The following is a 14,048-nucleotide window of genomic DNA, read 5'->3' as shown; positions in this document are numbered from 1 at the left end:
TACCCACACATGCCCTAAAATCTTTGATTTTCAACCATGCTAGATACTACGTGATTTGATTTTTTTAAAAAATTTGATGTAAATATTCCTAAATTTAATTTTAAAAAACTTCATTCATGCATTTAAAAAAAAATGGTTTGTATTGACAAAACCTACACCAAGTGAGAAAGACAAATGAAATGTTTTTCTATTTCAGTGACCCATTTTTTGGGTTATCTTCCAATGCAACTCTACTATTTTTGCATATTGCAAAATGTTATATCAACTTATCATTATTTATGTAGCAATTATATGTCTATATTGCTTTTGAAGTAATGAAAATGTCGTCGAATAACTTAGAAAATTGTGTTAAATATATGTGTACGAGTTTTTAATGAATGACGTATCCAACCGTATCCATATTGGGGATCTTAAAAAATGGCCGTATCCATATCCGATACCGTATCCGTATCCAATACTGTATCTGTGTCCATGAAACTTTGCTAAATACTAAATAGTAAAGTTAATCACATTGCAATGATTGCATTGACATTTGAATTTTGAAGTGAACATTAACAATGAAAATGTCAAATTCTGAATTTATATTATATTCAAAATTTCATATGATTACAAATATAATGTTCAAAATGGTCCAAAGTGATGCCTCTAATCATCCCCAAACTCCTTATCTTCAGAATTGCTAAACTCCACATACACAATCTCCTTCAAGCCAATACCAATTGGCCCTGTTTATGTAGCATCATCATCAACATGTGATGGCTTGTTGGGTTTACATACCATTGAGATGTTGGACTCTTCTTCTATGTAAGTGTGTTATGGTCAATGAAACATTTGGGCTTCTTTGGTAGACTTGTGGGAGTCCCTTGGAGGTCTTGGCAATGTCTTGGGGTCCCCTATAAGTCTCCAAAAATAGGGGACATCTTGACAATCCCCCCTCTATAGCAGAAATGTCCCCAAAACTTTGGTGGTGGTGGTGGGATGGTGTGGGATGTCTCCTCCAAGTCGCTTTGTTTTGACGACTTCCTTGTCTTGCAATCGTGGGGATTTGGGTGGGAGGGGCAATGCTTTTTTTAGTGGCTAATATTCGCCAATTGGCTATTTTTTGAAATTTGGGAATCAAAATTTGGCTAATAAGTTCAACTTTTAAGTTGACTAGAATTGCCACATTTTTACGAATTTTTATTTTAGTGTTATTTAAATCACCAGAGAATTTATTTTATTAATTTTTATAACTCAAAGATTTGCCACAATATTCGATACATGATTGGATTAGGTTCGCTAACATTTTATAATTTATTTAAGAAATCGAAGTTAATTTGCTAATGATATATCATAATTATTTGTTACTTTAGGGTTATATCAACAATCTTTAGTTGCCACCATTGATTTTAAATATAATCTAATGACCTTCATTGTGTTCCATGAGGTAAATTGTACCTATAAGTTATAATGCTCGTGGGAATTGAAATTGCTTTTGAATTGCTGACCTCAATGAAAATCAATCGTCTAAAAGCAACTTTTGGCCCTGAGTATTACAAATTGTTGGTACATTTTATGTCACAAAATACAAAGAGGGCTATTAGAGTATTTTAAATTAATGGTAGAAACTAAATAAAGTAGAGTGTGCCTTCAAGCCTCGACTTTTCTATAAAAAATCATTTTTTTAAATGAAAGGACTTGCAATAGTAATTAGTGCATACTCTTATTATTTTCCAAGATTTGCCAATATTTTCTACCCAAAAAATCATAAAAAAAATTTGCCAATAAAATTAATATTTTTCTTTTAAAAAAGGAAAGATTCGCCATTAAAAAGTATTTTAAAAATATAAAAAATTAAATATTTGCCAAGATTTAATACAATTTTTTGAGAGGGGGTTTCTTAAAGTTATCACTAGGAAGGCGGGTGCGTCCTTGTGGAACATTGGAATGTTTGGCATGTCCCTGACATGAATAAAAACTTACTATCTATATTTATCATTAGCTGCAAATTATGGATGCTAGTTACAGATCATAGCCCCACACAAGACTTTTGAGGATATAGTACATGGCTTCCCTGAAACACCAAGAATCAAATATGCAAGATTTTGTCAAAATGTTTATGGGGGGATAGTGTATGAAAGTTAGTGGGTATTTGGGTGGATTAGTGGTATGATTTAACCTGGTTATGTTGAGTTGTATCAATGAATTTAATAATTATTTTGGTTATGAAAACGTACCATTACAATTGTGACCATTGATGATCACATAAGGCTTATATCTATGTTCACTTGTCTTGGTATTGAAGCATCATCGATTTATTGTAATTCATAGCTGTTTATTGCATACATAGATAAGCTGTTCAGACTGTCATATTCTTCTGTTATATCTGATTCTGTGCTTTTCTTGTAGCTGTGAAAGAGCACTAGGTGCTTCATGCATGTTTGCACCATTGATAAGTTACATCCCCTCTAAAGGTTGATGTTTTGTATGTTAACTTTCTCAACTCTTTTTGGCAAAAGAGTGGGTTGTCTGATCCTTATAGTTTCTCTTATTTTGTTTTTCATTTCTTTCGAATCAATTTGAATATGCATTTGCATGGTCTCAGTTTCCTTATGTATAAAATCTGCTCTACCATTGTTGTTTATCTTAAAAACTTGTCCATCCTCATATCAACATGTACTGTAGCCCTAATGCTGCTTGACATTTTTACTCAGATTAGAGCCTTGTTCTTCATAAGGTCCTTTTGCTTGGATCTACGGGCAGTTCTCTCAAACAAGGGACCTTGTATTATTATTAGAATAATATCTTTCTCTTTGTATTATTGATGGTCATTTAAGTTGTTTCTAATTTTGTCTCTAGTTAACGATTGTTTCTTTTAGAAACATCGTCTTTGTAACTCTATTTAAAGGAGCTTTGTCTCCTTGATTAATTGAACAACATCGATTCTTTGAAATCCATATGCTTTTGCATTTGTATTATGGTATCAGAGCCTTGGTTATTTTTGAAATAATTTTTCAATTAAAAATTCGACGAATTTTTAATAGTTTTTTTTGAAAAATTTCTTTGTTTATTCGAAATTGCTACTTTGGCAGTTCGTTTTGGCTGCACTACTAGGGTTTTCAGCTATTTTCTGCCCTCTCCCGTGACTCGTCTCTCTTGCATTTCGCGCAACCGCGTGATGCATTTTTTTCACACCTGCAGATTTGTTTTTGCCATTTTTGAACGGAAATCTGCATTTTCAGCTAGGGTTTTGACCCTCGAGATTCAGTTAGAAATTTTTTTTCTGAGCACAGATTCGTGGTGGGTCTTTTTAGATCTCAACTGGGTCGTTGTCAGAATTTTCTGGGTGCCTCGATTTTTGTGCCTCGATTTTTGATCCAGCGGATCTAGATTTCGACAACAGATTCGTTCTGGGTTTTTCGCAAGGATTTTTGGGTTGTCTTAAGATTTTTCTGGGTCAGCCGAAATTTTTTCTTGAAATTCATGCCCGTCGTACTTCATTTTTTGAAGTCTGTACTTGCATTTGCCTTTGTTTTTGCATTGGGATTCAAATTTTTTGAATTCCGTGCTAGCGACTTCTCAGTTTTTCGTTTTCCGTGCATTGGGAAACGTGCAAGATGGCGTCATTGAACAACTTGATGTTGGAAGGCAGTTAGGTTTTGTGCACTTTGCATCTTCTCATTACCTCGTTTTTCATGCCTCGAAAAGCGTGAAGATGGCTTATGGGCATCGATGTTTGTTTCGGTTTTTTATATTTTTTTACCTAAAAAAAATTCTGATGGGTTTTAATATTTTTTCCCTTAAAAAAATCTGTGGGTTTTAATAATTTTGTCCTAAAAAATTATCTGTGGGTTTTTAAATAATTTTTGTCCTTGTAAAAAAAAAATAAAAATCACGAGGGTTTATGTTTTTTCCTCAAAAATTGAACTTTGCTGCAGTCTGTTTTTCGTCGTACCTGGAGTTGTTGTGCAAACATGTGCACTAGTCTCTTATTTGCAGTCTATTTTCGGGCATCTTGCTCATCTGCAATAGTTTGGAGGGTTTGCCGATTTTTTCCTCAAAATCGTGATAGTTGTTCTTGGTGTGTCTCTGGTTACAGGGAGGGACAGTTCTCCAACATCAGGTTGGACGGTTGGTGTTGTTTTGGGTATCTCCAGAAGTTCTGCAGTTTCTGGGAGAGTTGGTGGCAGACTCATCTCAAGTGGCAAAGTTAGTGGCAGGCTCTTGTCTTCTGTTGTAGCGTGTTCTGAGAAGAAGGGGGCAACCTTCTCTGTTATTTCTCTTGGCAGTTAGAACGATGACCATTAAGGGAGGGTATTAGAATAATATCTTTCTCTTTGTGTTATTAATGGTCATTTAAGTTGTTTCTAATTTCGCCTCTAGTTAACGATTGTTTCTTTTAGAAACATCGTCTTTGTAACTCTATTTAAAGGAGCTTTGTCTCCTTGATTAATTGAACAACATTGATTCTTTGAAATCCATATGCTTTTGCATCTGTATTAATTATTTATAGGATTGATTTTAAAAATATGAGCTTCTATAAACAACACGTAGTGACTTTTCTAGAGTTTTAACTATTTAGCTTTATCCCAACACACACTCGCCATGCTCCCAGCCCTCTTGTTTTATTTTATTTTATTTTAGTTGTAGTTACTTTGTATATTTCAAGCATAGAAACGGGACTCGGACTCAGCGAGGCCGACTCGACTCGGGACTTGGACTCGGCAAAAAAAATTCGGGTAGACTTGGCAAAGTGAAAAACTCAAGAAATTTAGAGATTTTTAAAGATTTAAAACTTGTTTCATGCACCCTTTATTTAAATACACCTTAAAGACACAATAAAATCATCAAATAGAAGCTAATTTGATTACATACACAAGTATACATCAATCACATAAGCATAAATGCAAATTGTAGCTGAAGGAAATAGCAAACAGATATATACATATTGTCAAATGTATACAATATGACAAAACTCATGGAATAAAAAATCCATGTCATCATATGATCAAATGGGATGCAAACTCTTCTTTTCCAACTCTTGATGACCAAATGACAGTATATGTTGCTATATGGAGCCTAATCAGACTCTGAGGTTAAAATTTCCCTACTTTTATCAGCGTAGTTTCCCCCCTAATTTTATGACGGGGGTTTTGGGGTAGCGCCCCGTGAGGCCAAAAGACTCTTATTATTTTTTAAAGGTGTCAGGTGTTATTTTTCTATTGTTTCTTCTCACAACTCACCTTTCTCCTCCTATTTTGCCAAATGAATGAAATGAAGTTCACTTTTAGGCTCAAAGCATAATATAAACCAAAAAAAATCAATTCGAAACATATTAGAAGTGTTTTTTTTAACTTAAAGTTACATGCCGTCGACCGAGTTTGGGAGTCGGGACTCGCCAAACTTGGCCAAAATCACCGAGTCCGAGTTTGGACCCCACACTAGGCCAAGTCCGAGTTCGAGCCCCCTGGACTTGCCCAACTTGACTTGACTCGAAAACTGCCCAAACTCGGCGGTTTCTGACGATTCTCGTTTCTTTGGTTTCAAGTTAGTCTTAGCACATAGTTTGATTCCCTAAATGATATTTTTAATTTTTGAGTTCTGTTGATCCACTTGATCATTCATGGACATTATTATAATTTATTTCTTTCTTACAGTATGGAATTATTTATGAGTGCATGGCATAGACATTTTCTTTCCAACTTTAGGTTTGCTAGCAACAAATAGTTTTAAATATGCAATTTTACAAAAAAATGAAAATAAACATGATTTGTCTGTATTTTGTTTGTGATTTAGAGATGATGTATAAAGTTGAGCTTCAATCATTGATACACCACTGTTGCACTTCTTGATTTATTTTTAACCTTTCATATGCAGAGCTCTTATAGTTGGGAACTATTTTGATGTGTTCTTTATTTTCTAAAAGGCATTATATTGAAACAAATATTTTAAGAGGCTTGCCAATTTGTTCTATTTCTAGTCATTTAGATGCAAGAGATTGGTTTTGTGATGTTTTCCCTTTCATGTTTGTGTAATAATTTTGAGTAATAATGAATTGCATGGGTGAGAGATTCATAAATGATGATTGAGTGTATTCCCTGTTTTTAACTTGGCATTTCTATGTCACTAAATATTTAAATTTTACAGACAATACCTAATGCGGATAAATTAGATGCTTCTGGACATTCACTCCGGGGACTTCCACAGATGGTGAGGAAAATCTGTCTATACTTTTGGTTTGATAGTTTCTAGTGCTTTTTAAAGATTGACATTGATACTGGATAGTATATGTTGAGGTAGAAAAACTAGCACTTGAATACTCAAGCATTCCTGTAATTTTTTCTGTGCAGGTTATTGAAAGTATAAACAAGTGTGATGTGGATATACGCAGGGAACTGTTCAGCAGTATTCTAGTAATTAGTTTTAATTTCGTTCTTGATTAGTTATCTTCTTTGTCAGTTGTGAATTTTATTGCATACCAGATTTTCAAATATAACTGCAGTAAACCAATCATCTCAGAGTGAGAAACTGTTCATATTTCCTAACCATGGACAAAAAAATTAAAGTGTTTTTTCATGTATAGCATAAATGGATTGAAAGATTTCTTAATGTAAACTTGGCATTCTTAACAAATTTTATGACCCCTTTTGCAATCACTATCTGTGACTTCTATTTCCATCTCCACTGAAGTTCTTAGTACAATTATGTGAAGTGTCAATCTTTTCTTTCCTAAATTTTGTTAGATAATTTTATAATTTTAAAAATAATTCTTATAATATACGGAAAGGTACAGATGAAATACAGAGAACTCACCTACCTTTAGATGTTGTCATAGCAATCGCTACTTGTCCCTTATTTGAGTAGGGAAATCATCAAAAACTGTTTCTAAGATATCTTAAGTTTTAACACACACAACCATGATATCAAATGCACGTTTGCAACAAGCCAGCCAGAAGGCATACAAGTTCGCAGCTGGATGCATTGCTAAGAGACATTAGAATTAATCCAAATATCTGTGAAAGTTCAACAATTTGGAAATTGGCCGTTAGGAGGACTTGGAGAAATTCTTGTGTAAGTTTTGCTGGCAGGTAAGAATTGACCCTGTTGAAAGAGTTGACATTCAAATTGGTGGTTGTTGGTAAAGGCCACTAGAATAAATGAAATTGATCTGTGAAGTATAAGAATTTGGAAATTGTATGTCAGGACTCAGAAATTCTTAGTGCAAGTTTTGCCAGTGGGGAAGAATTGGCCCTAGGGGTTTTTAGACAGTGGCACATTTGTTGCCAGTGGTGGTAACATGATTAATCTGGAAGACGAGTTACCAAGTTTTTATTAGATCACATATTAACAAAAAAGTTTACTATGGGGAACAAGATGGCAAATCTTAACATCAGCCAAGTTTGAAGCATATGATTAGCAAAAGATTAGGGCGAGTTTCCAGAAAGGGTTGTCTATCGTTTTGTGATGTATAGACAGTATAAGGCAAAATTTCACCTGAAAATTGAGTGGTTGCTATGTAATCAGGATCCTTAATTATTGAAATAAGGCAAACCAGAGGAATCTAAATGTGCTTTTGTCCCAAGAAATCTCTATAGCTACCTTGTTACGTGCGTGTAATTGTCCAAGCTTGTGTGTATCTATAGCATAGAAGCATACGCCGGGAAAATTTCCCGATAAATAGTGAAATGAAATGGCAAAATTCCATAGTCAGGAAAAAATCCCGATTAATTGTGAAATGACATGGCAAAATTCCTGAATTTTTCTTTTGAGAAAAACCGTTATTTTTTCATAATAATTGTTGACTGCTGATTTTGATCATTTTTACCTGATTTGTGCTTATTTTTCCTACTATAATCATTATCTTTCAAGTTTAATACTCCCGCTTTCACCTACCTGCATAATGGCATTGTCTGTAGGGTTTATATCCACAATTTTTGCATTATATTTTGTTTTTTTCTTTGGTTTTATTTCTAGTCTTGGTGTGATTTACTTCCCATGGCATTGTGACATTGATTTTGACTTCGTGGTGTGATTTTATTTCCAATCTACACCATAGGGGTTCTTGTAACTGTGTTTTTTCTCCAGATTTCTGCCGCATGAGTGAATAGTTTTTTTTTTCTTTTTTTTGAATATTGCTGTGACTTGTGTTTTATTCCATATGAAGCTATATTGCTACGGTTATTTTTTTTAGACTTTTGCTTGTCAAATTGCTGTCAGATAAAATGTGTATTGGTCCAAATATCATTTTAACATATTATTTAAAGAAAATAAAAATTTCATGTCCTATTATTAGTGGCTTGAGGAAAATATAAAATGGGTATGTGACAACAATTTTATTTGTCGTGTAAAATTGGTATTGGTCTAAATCAAATGTAATATTAGGTGATTGGTAGATTTTTTGTTATTGTATATTTGGTTACTAGTGCACATGCACACAAAGTAATAATAGACTGAAAGTTGAAGTGATAAAAAGGATATTGGAACTCTCATTGAATATTCTTCTTGGCAGGCTTCTGTGATGCCAAAAATAAAATAAAATCTTAAATGTTAGTCTCCAAGCTGTAATGAAACCTAGGTATCTTTGAATTACTGTAACAGACTAGAAAACTGAAGATCAGATAATACACAACTCTGGTATGTTATTGGTTTCTAGGAAATGATGCCAGTTTTTGATGACGCTCATAGGAAATGCTTAAGCTGACACAAGGTCAATCTTGATCCAGAAGGGGTATCTCTCACTGAATATCTTAGGATGCCAATGAGACCATTCTCTCTTGAGTTAGTCTTAAATGGCAGAGTTTTGCAATAGATTGAAATCTTTTAACCCAAGAGTTATAACTATGCTATATAATTCTCCTTGTGAAATACCTTTATCCCTGTGCTCCCCCCCAAGTTTGGGATGGGGATGACAAGGATGTTGGAAATGTTGTCATTGAGGTCAAAGTTGAGAAGATGAAGTTATCATTGATGTCAAAATCATGTCAAGAAGGGTTTCGCCATATTATAATTAATGTATGGATGAGCTTGTTAAAGGAGTCTTCATGATGTGATGAGAATATGAAACAGGCAAAGGATATTGTCAACTGGCAAAGAAAGAGATGCCAAATCAGTAAGTTAATAGAGAATGTATTGAAGATGTTATGAACATAATACTCTCATTAAGGATAAAGACATTGAACAAGTTGGAATAGAGATGATAAGATGTGCACATACCAACATTCTTTCCCGATTGAAGCAAAGAATAGAGAGGACATTCAATTGTTACAAGGAGCATATGAAAGTGTGTCCTGTTAGAGAAACCTTAGCATATGACTTGGTATTTTCAGTGTGCATGGAACATGAAAATGGTTACTAGTAGAGTTTGCTTCATATTGTGGATTATCAAACTCATACACTAAATTGAGGTATCTTTAATGCATTATGGATGTGGCCACCCCAACAAAGGATTGCTTTGATCTTTTATATGAATTGATAATAAAAGCTCGGGATGAGAACACTTTGAGTCAATAAGAGAAACGAATGTTGGCTGACAACGAAGACAAATGGCAGCTATTAAATTAATATTAAAGGAGAAATTTATGTGCAGCAATTTAATTAGTGAATGCTATGATTAGCATCAAATACAGCGAACTATTACAAGATAAACACACAGCAGTGAATATGGGGTCTAAGCTAAATAACAAAAATCTAAAGGGGTCTATTTTAATACACAGAAGCAATCTGGTCGACTTTCTCAAGTAATACACCGAAATCATTAAGCAAAATGAGATCCTTATGAAGCAATTCAAAAAAACCAAAAAAAAACCAAAACAAAACAAAACAAAACAAAACAAAACAAAAAAAACAGAGTTTAAAAGAAAACTATATAAGACAAAAACCAGAAAGGACAAAATAGTGAATAAAACAAAAAAGTATGAAGTGGCGATTAAAGTTTGATGACTCTATTTTCATTGGCCGCAATCAATATAAAAGAAAAGAACTACAATTCGTAAAGGCAAAAATTATTCTTATTTACAAAGGGTGCGTTCTGTTTTGAAAAGTCAGAAATTAATAAAGACAAGTTATGATTATTTAAAAGGTCAGGAACTCAAAAGGTTTGCCTTCTGTCAAGTGGTTTGTCTATTAAGAAAAGACACCCTTTCAATTAAGATATATAAATATAAAATAATCGTTGTGTGAGATTTTAAGAAGAGGCGAGAACAAATGAGTTTATAATATATACACAGCAGATTAGAGGATTGAAAAGAAGCAGATATATAAGGCATACGAGTAGTCAATGGACTAAAGCGTTGAATAAGAAGATATAAAAGGGTGTAAGAAATGAGTATGGAGTGGTGTGTTATTTAGTGAGAGTTATCTCTCTTGGCAAAAGACATATCAATTCACGAGATCATTGAAGATATAGAAGGCATTTGAGAAGTGATGTAATAGGTGTGAGGAGAACAAAAAGGCATACCAAATGCACCAGCAGAGAAAATAAATGAAATATTTCGAGGCAGAATTGAGAAGAGTTCTGAAGCAAATTTTTTTGAAGAAAAGTACATAGAGATTTAAAGAAGTTTATGTGCAGAAAATCTAAGAGCAGATTATGAATGTGAGAGTTATATAAAAGAGATCAATTTGTCCATCATCCGTTGAAGGAGCAACATAGAAGGTGGTACTTTGCTTTGGAAGCTGGTGCTTCCTAAAAGGGGTTGGTGCCTCTCGTAGGTTGGTGCTTCCTAAAAGGGGTTGGTGCCTACAAATTTAGAAGTGGGAGTTGGTGCTTCTAGTGGGCTGGTGCTCACAAATTGAACGAGGGGTTGGTGCCTCTAGTAGGTTGGTGCCTACAAATTTTTTAAAAAGAAGATTAATAAAAGCATTATTGTGCCGTGGTTTTCTCCCATTAAGTTTTCCACTTAAATATCCTGTATTATTGTGTTCTTCTCACATGCATGATTATTGATGTTGAGTAAATGATGTAATTCTGATTGATAAAGTTTTAAATTGGTAAAAGTTGCATTATATTGATTCCACCGTGACTCTCAGTATAATTGTATGCTCATCAAAGAAATAGGGGTATAAGTTTCCGAGATGGTTTTTTTTAAGGCCATTTTTTAGGGGATGATAGGGGATGGCTATTAAGAACTAGGGAAAATTCTAAAATATAAGAAAATTTCAAATATTCATATGATAACATGGATTAGGCATTCATCATAGATCTCATTACTTTTTGAGCATGGGTAATGAATAGGAATTATGATACAGACACACATGTATATATGTATATATGTATGCATATATATATATACATATATACATATATATCTATATATACACATATGTAATATGTATATATAGATATATACGTATACATTTATATATAAGTGCATATGTATATACACACACACATGTATCTATATGTATGTATGTATATATACATATATATGTAGATATATATGTATATATGTATATATATATACATATATATATACACACACATGTATCTATATGTATGTATGTATATATATATAGATATATATGTAGATATATACACATACATATACACACACATATATACATATGTATGTACATGTGTATATGTATACATATATATGTACATACGTATGTACATATATATACACATGTACATAACGTATTTAAACATATATACATACACATGTACATGCATATTTACATATATATATATATGTGTGTGTGTGTGTGTACATACTACATACATACATACATATCACACACATGCACACACACACATGCGTATGTGCACACACATGCGTATGTGCACACACATGCGCACATACACACGCACACACATATTAAGTAAAGAATGAGCCATAGAGTTAATTTGACAAAAATATAATGAATGGGAATAAATTTTCCTGGTGGCGAGAGATTTAACTTCAATGACATTGTTAGAGGTGGTGGAGTTTGTAGAAGAGACACAATTGTAAACCCATTTAGTGGTAAGTCTTTTTTGCCCAAAGGCCTTCTTAACTATATTAATATTCCAATTACATGGCATAGAGGAGTTTAATAAATTGGGGTTAAAATGGGAAATAATATTTAGAAAAAAGCTTTGGAAGTCGAAAACAATTTACTATTATCATAAAAACAAAAGAAAATATTATTTTTGTTATTTCATGTCAAATATAGTGCATATAAACAAAAATAGATGGCATACATTATAAACATGTTAATTGTAAAATTTTTTACAGGATTTCAAAAAATCTATTTCAAGTTTCATCTGTAATAGGGTTTGTGTATGAATCCATGTATGCATAGTTTGAAAACTTGCCGAATACTCGTACCTCTTTTGGCTGGTGAATTTTTTGTAATGTTAACTCATGGCTTGCTGAAAATGCTGAAAAATGCCTAAAGCTTTGAAAATACTTGGTGTGCACATGCTCTTGCATGCAAATATACCCGGATGGGACTGCAAACGCCTTGAGACTGTTGTTTTTGTTTTCACAGACTTCCTAGTGTTCCTGATGCCCTTGCAACTGCAAATCGTGACTATTTGCAGATAATATGATCTGGTTTACAGATTTTGCAGACATCACTGGATTGAAACTTTTCCTATTTTGCATAAAAAAATGTTTTTGAAAGAATATAAATATTTTTTTGTTGCACAGCTTTTCACGGGTTTTTAAATTTAGGATCTACTGAGTCTGAGTTTCTGAGCTATGCGTCCATGTAATATTTGTGCTGCCAGCTGCTGTCCCCCTGTTGCATCCCTGTCATCCCCAGATTTTGGTTCACTGTCTCCCTTTCCTTGCATCCCCTTGCCCCCGTCTTCATAAACTTAGTGGAAGTTAGTAGATCATAAAGAGTGTATTAGTTGGGAGTTGCGACTATAGAGAGTAGAGAACTTTTTAGGACAAGTTATCATCTTAACAATTGTTAAGTTTGAGTCTGGGTTGTGCGTGTGTTTGACATGTGCAGCTCTATAACAGCTATTATAAAAAGAAATAATTATAATGAAGGATATATTGAGCTTAGGATGTGCTAATTCGGTTTAAACTTTATTTTGATGTTTATAGTGTCTATAGCGTCAAAGCATGTGATTTTGCATACCTGAATCGTATGTGTCACAATTGTTCTTGTCCACTTTGTTAATTGTTTTATTTTTGGTCAAATTATTTTCTCGTTTTGTAGTGAGGAACGTGATAAAAACGATGTTATTCCAATTTCATGTTCTCGGAGGCATTTTAAATTCACAGAAAAACATTTTTGGTGAAATTTACATGCATTTACTAGAACATATTCTGTTGTTAACTTGTTTGTGTACAATTGACTAAATGGTATTTTTCTTTGTCAAGATTCATGCATATATATATCCAAAAGTCAGTATTTGTTTAACTGGTAGGGAGGTCTGATTCAATGATCTTTATGTTTCAAACAGCTTGCAGGTGGTACAGCATCAACGCAACAGATGAAGGAACGCTTGGAGAAGGACTTGATGGAGGTTTGCTATCTCCTTTTAAAATCCGTAGCGTATTCTCAATACCCTTTTAGAAATTTCATTAATTACAGGGACTTGAAATATGGAATCTAAACCTATTATTCTTTCTACAACAAAAATGTAGGGAACCTTCCTAGTTCTGCCCTCAAATTGTTGATTAAGGACTTCAGGAATATTGTCAAAAAATTCGGATGTAAACTTTTAAATTACTGGTCTGTGGTTTCAGTCTGGTATATTGGCTTGAAGATTATGATAAAATGTTCCAAAGACTTATAAATCAATGCTACAATGACTAAACTATAATCTAAATGCAAGAATGACTCATCTTGAACTTTTACAATGCACATATATGACTTCTATATGCAAACTAATCACCTACAGCCAAGTGACATTTCGTCATACAATTGGCATGCAAACTAGAGTATGGAAATGAGAGCTACAGCCATAAGCATTTTATCGAACATTTGCCATGCAATTCCTATTATGAAATGTTGACTATCAGCTAGGGACATTAAGACAAACAGTTATCTTGCAAACTGAAATAAATACTACAAATATATCATATGCAACTCCTTTTTATTGATGTCCCAATTACCACAGATATGAA

The 14,048-nt window shown here is 33.4% G+C and overlaps 1 protein-coding gene across 8 annotated transcripts in view; it reads left to right on the top strand.

The window, feature by feature from the left end:
- LOC131068691 (actin-related protein 4) overlaps positions 1-14,048 on the top strand; it is a 210,726-nt gene that overhangs the window by 163,113 nt on the left and 33,565 nt on the right. For all 8 annotated transcript variants that reach the window (XM_058003936.2, XM_058003939.2, XM_059207535.1 and 5 more), the window contains 3 exons: positions 6,127-6,189; positions 6,330-6,392; positions 13,382-13,444. In XM_058003936.2, coding sequence (XP_057859919.2) covers positions 6,127-6,189; positions 6,330-6,392; positions 13,382-13,444 — 189 coding nt within the window. The remainder of the gene's footprint in view (positions 1-6,126; positions 6,190-6,329; positions 6,393-13,381; positions 13,445-14,048) is intronic.

This window comes from Cryptomeria japonica, chromosome 6 (assembly GCF_030272615.1).
Source record: "Cryptomeria japonica chromosome 6, Sugi_1.0, whole genome shotgun sequence".
Lineage (NCBI taxonomy): Eukaryota > Viridiplantae > Streptophyta > Pinopsida > Cupressales > Cupressaceae > Cryptomeria > Cryptomeria japonica.
Note: the sequence above shows the minus strand (reverse complement) of the source record. Positions and strands in the feature narration are given on the sequence as shown.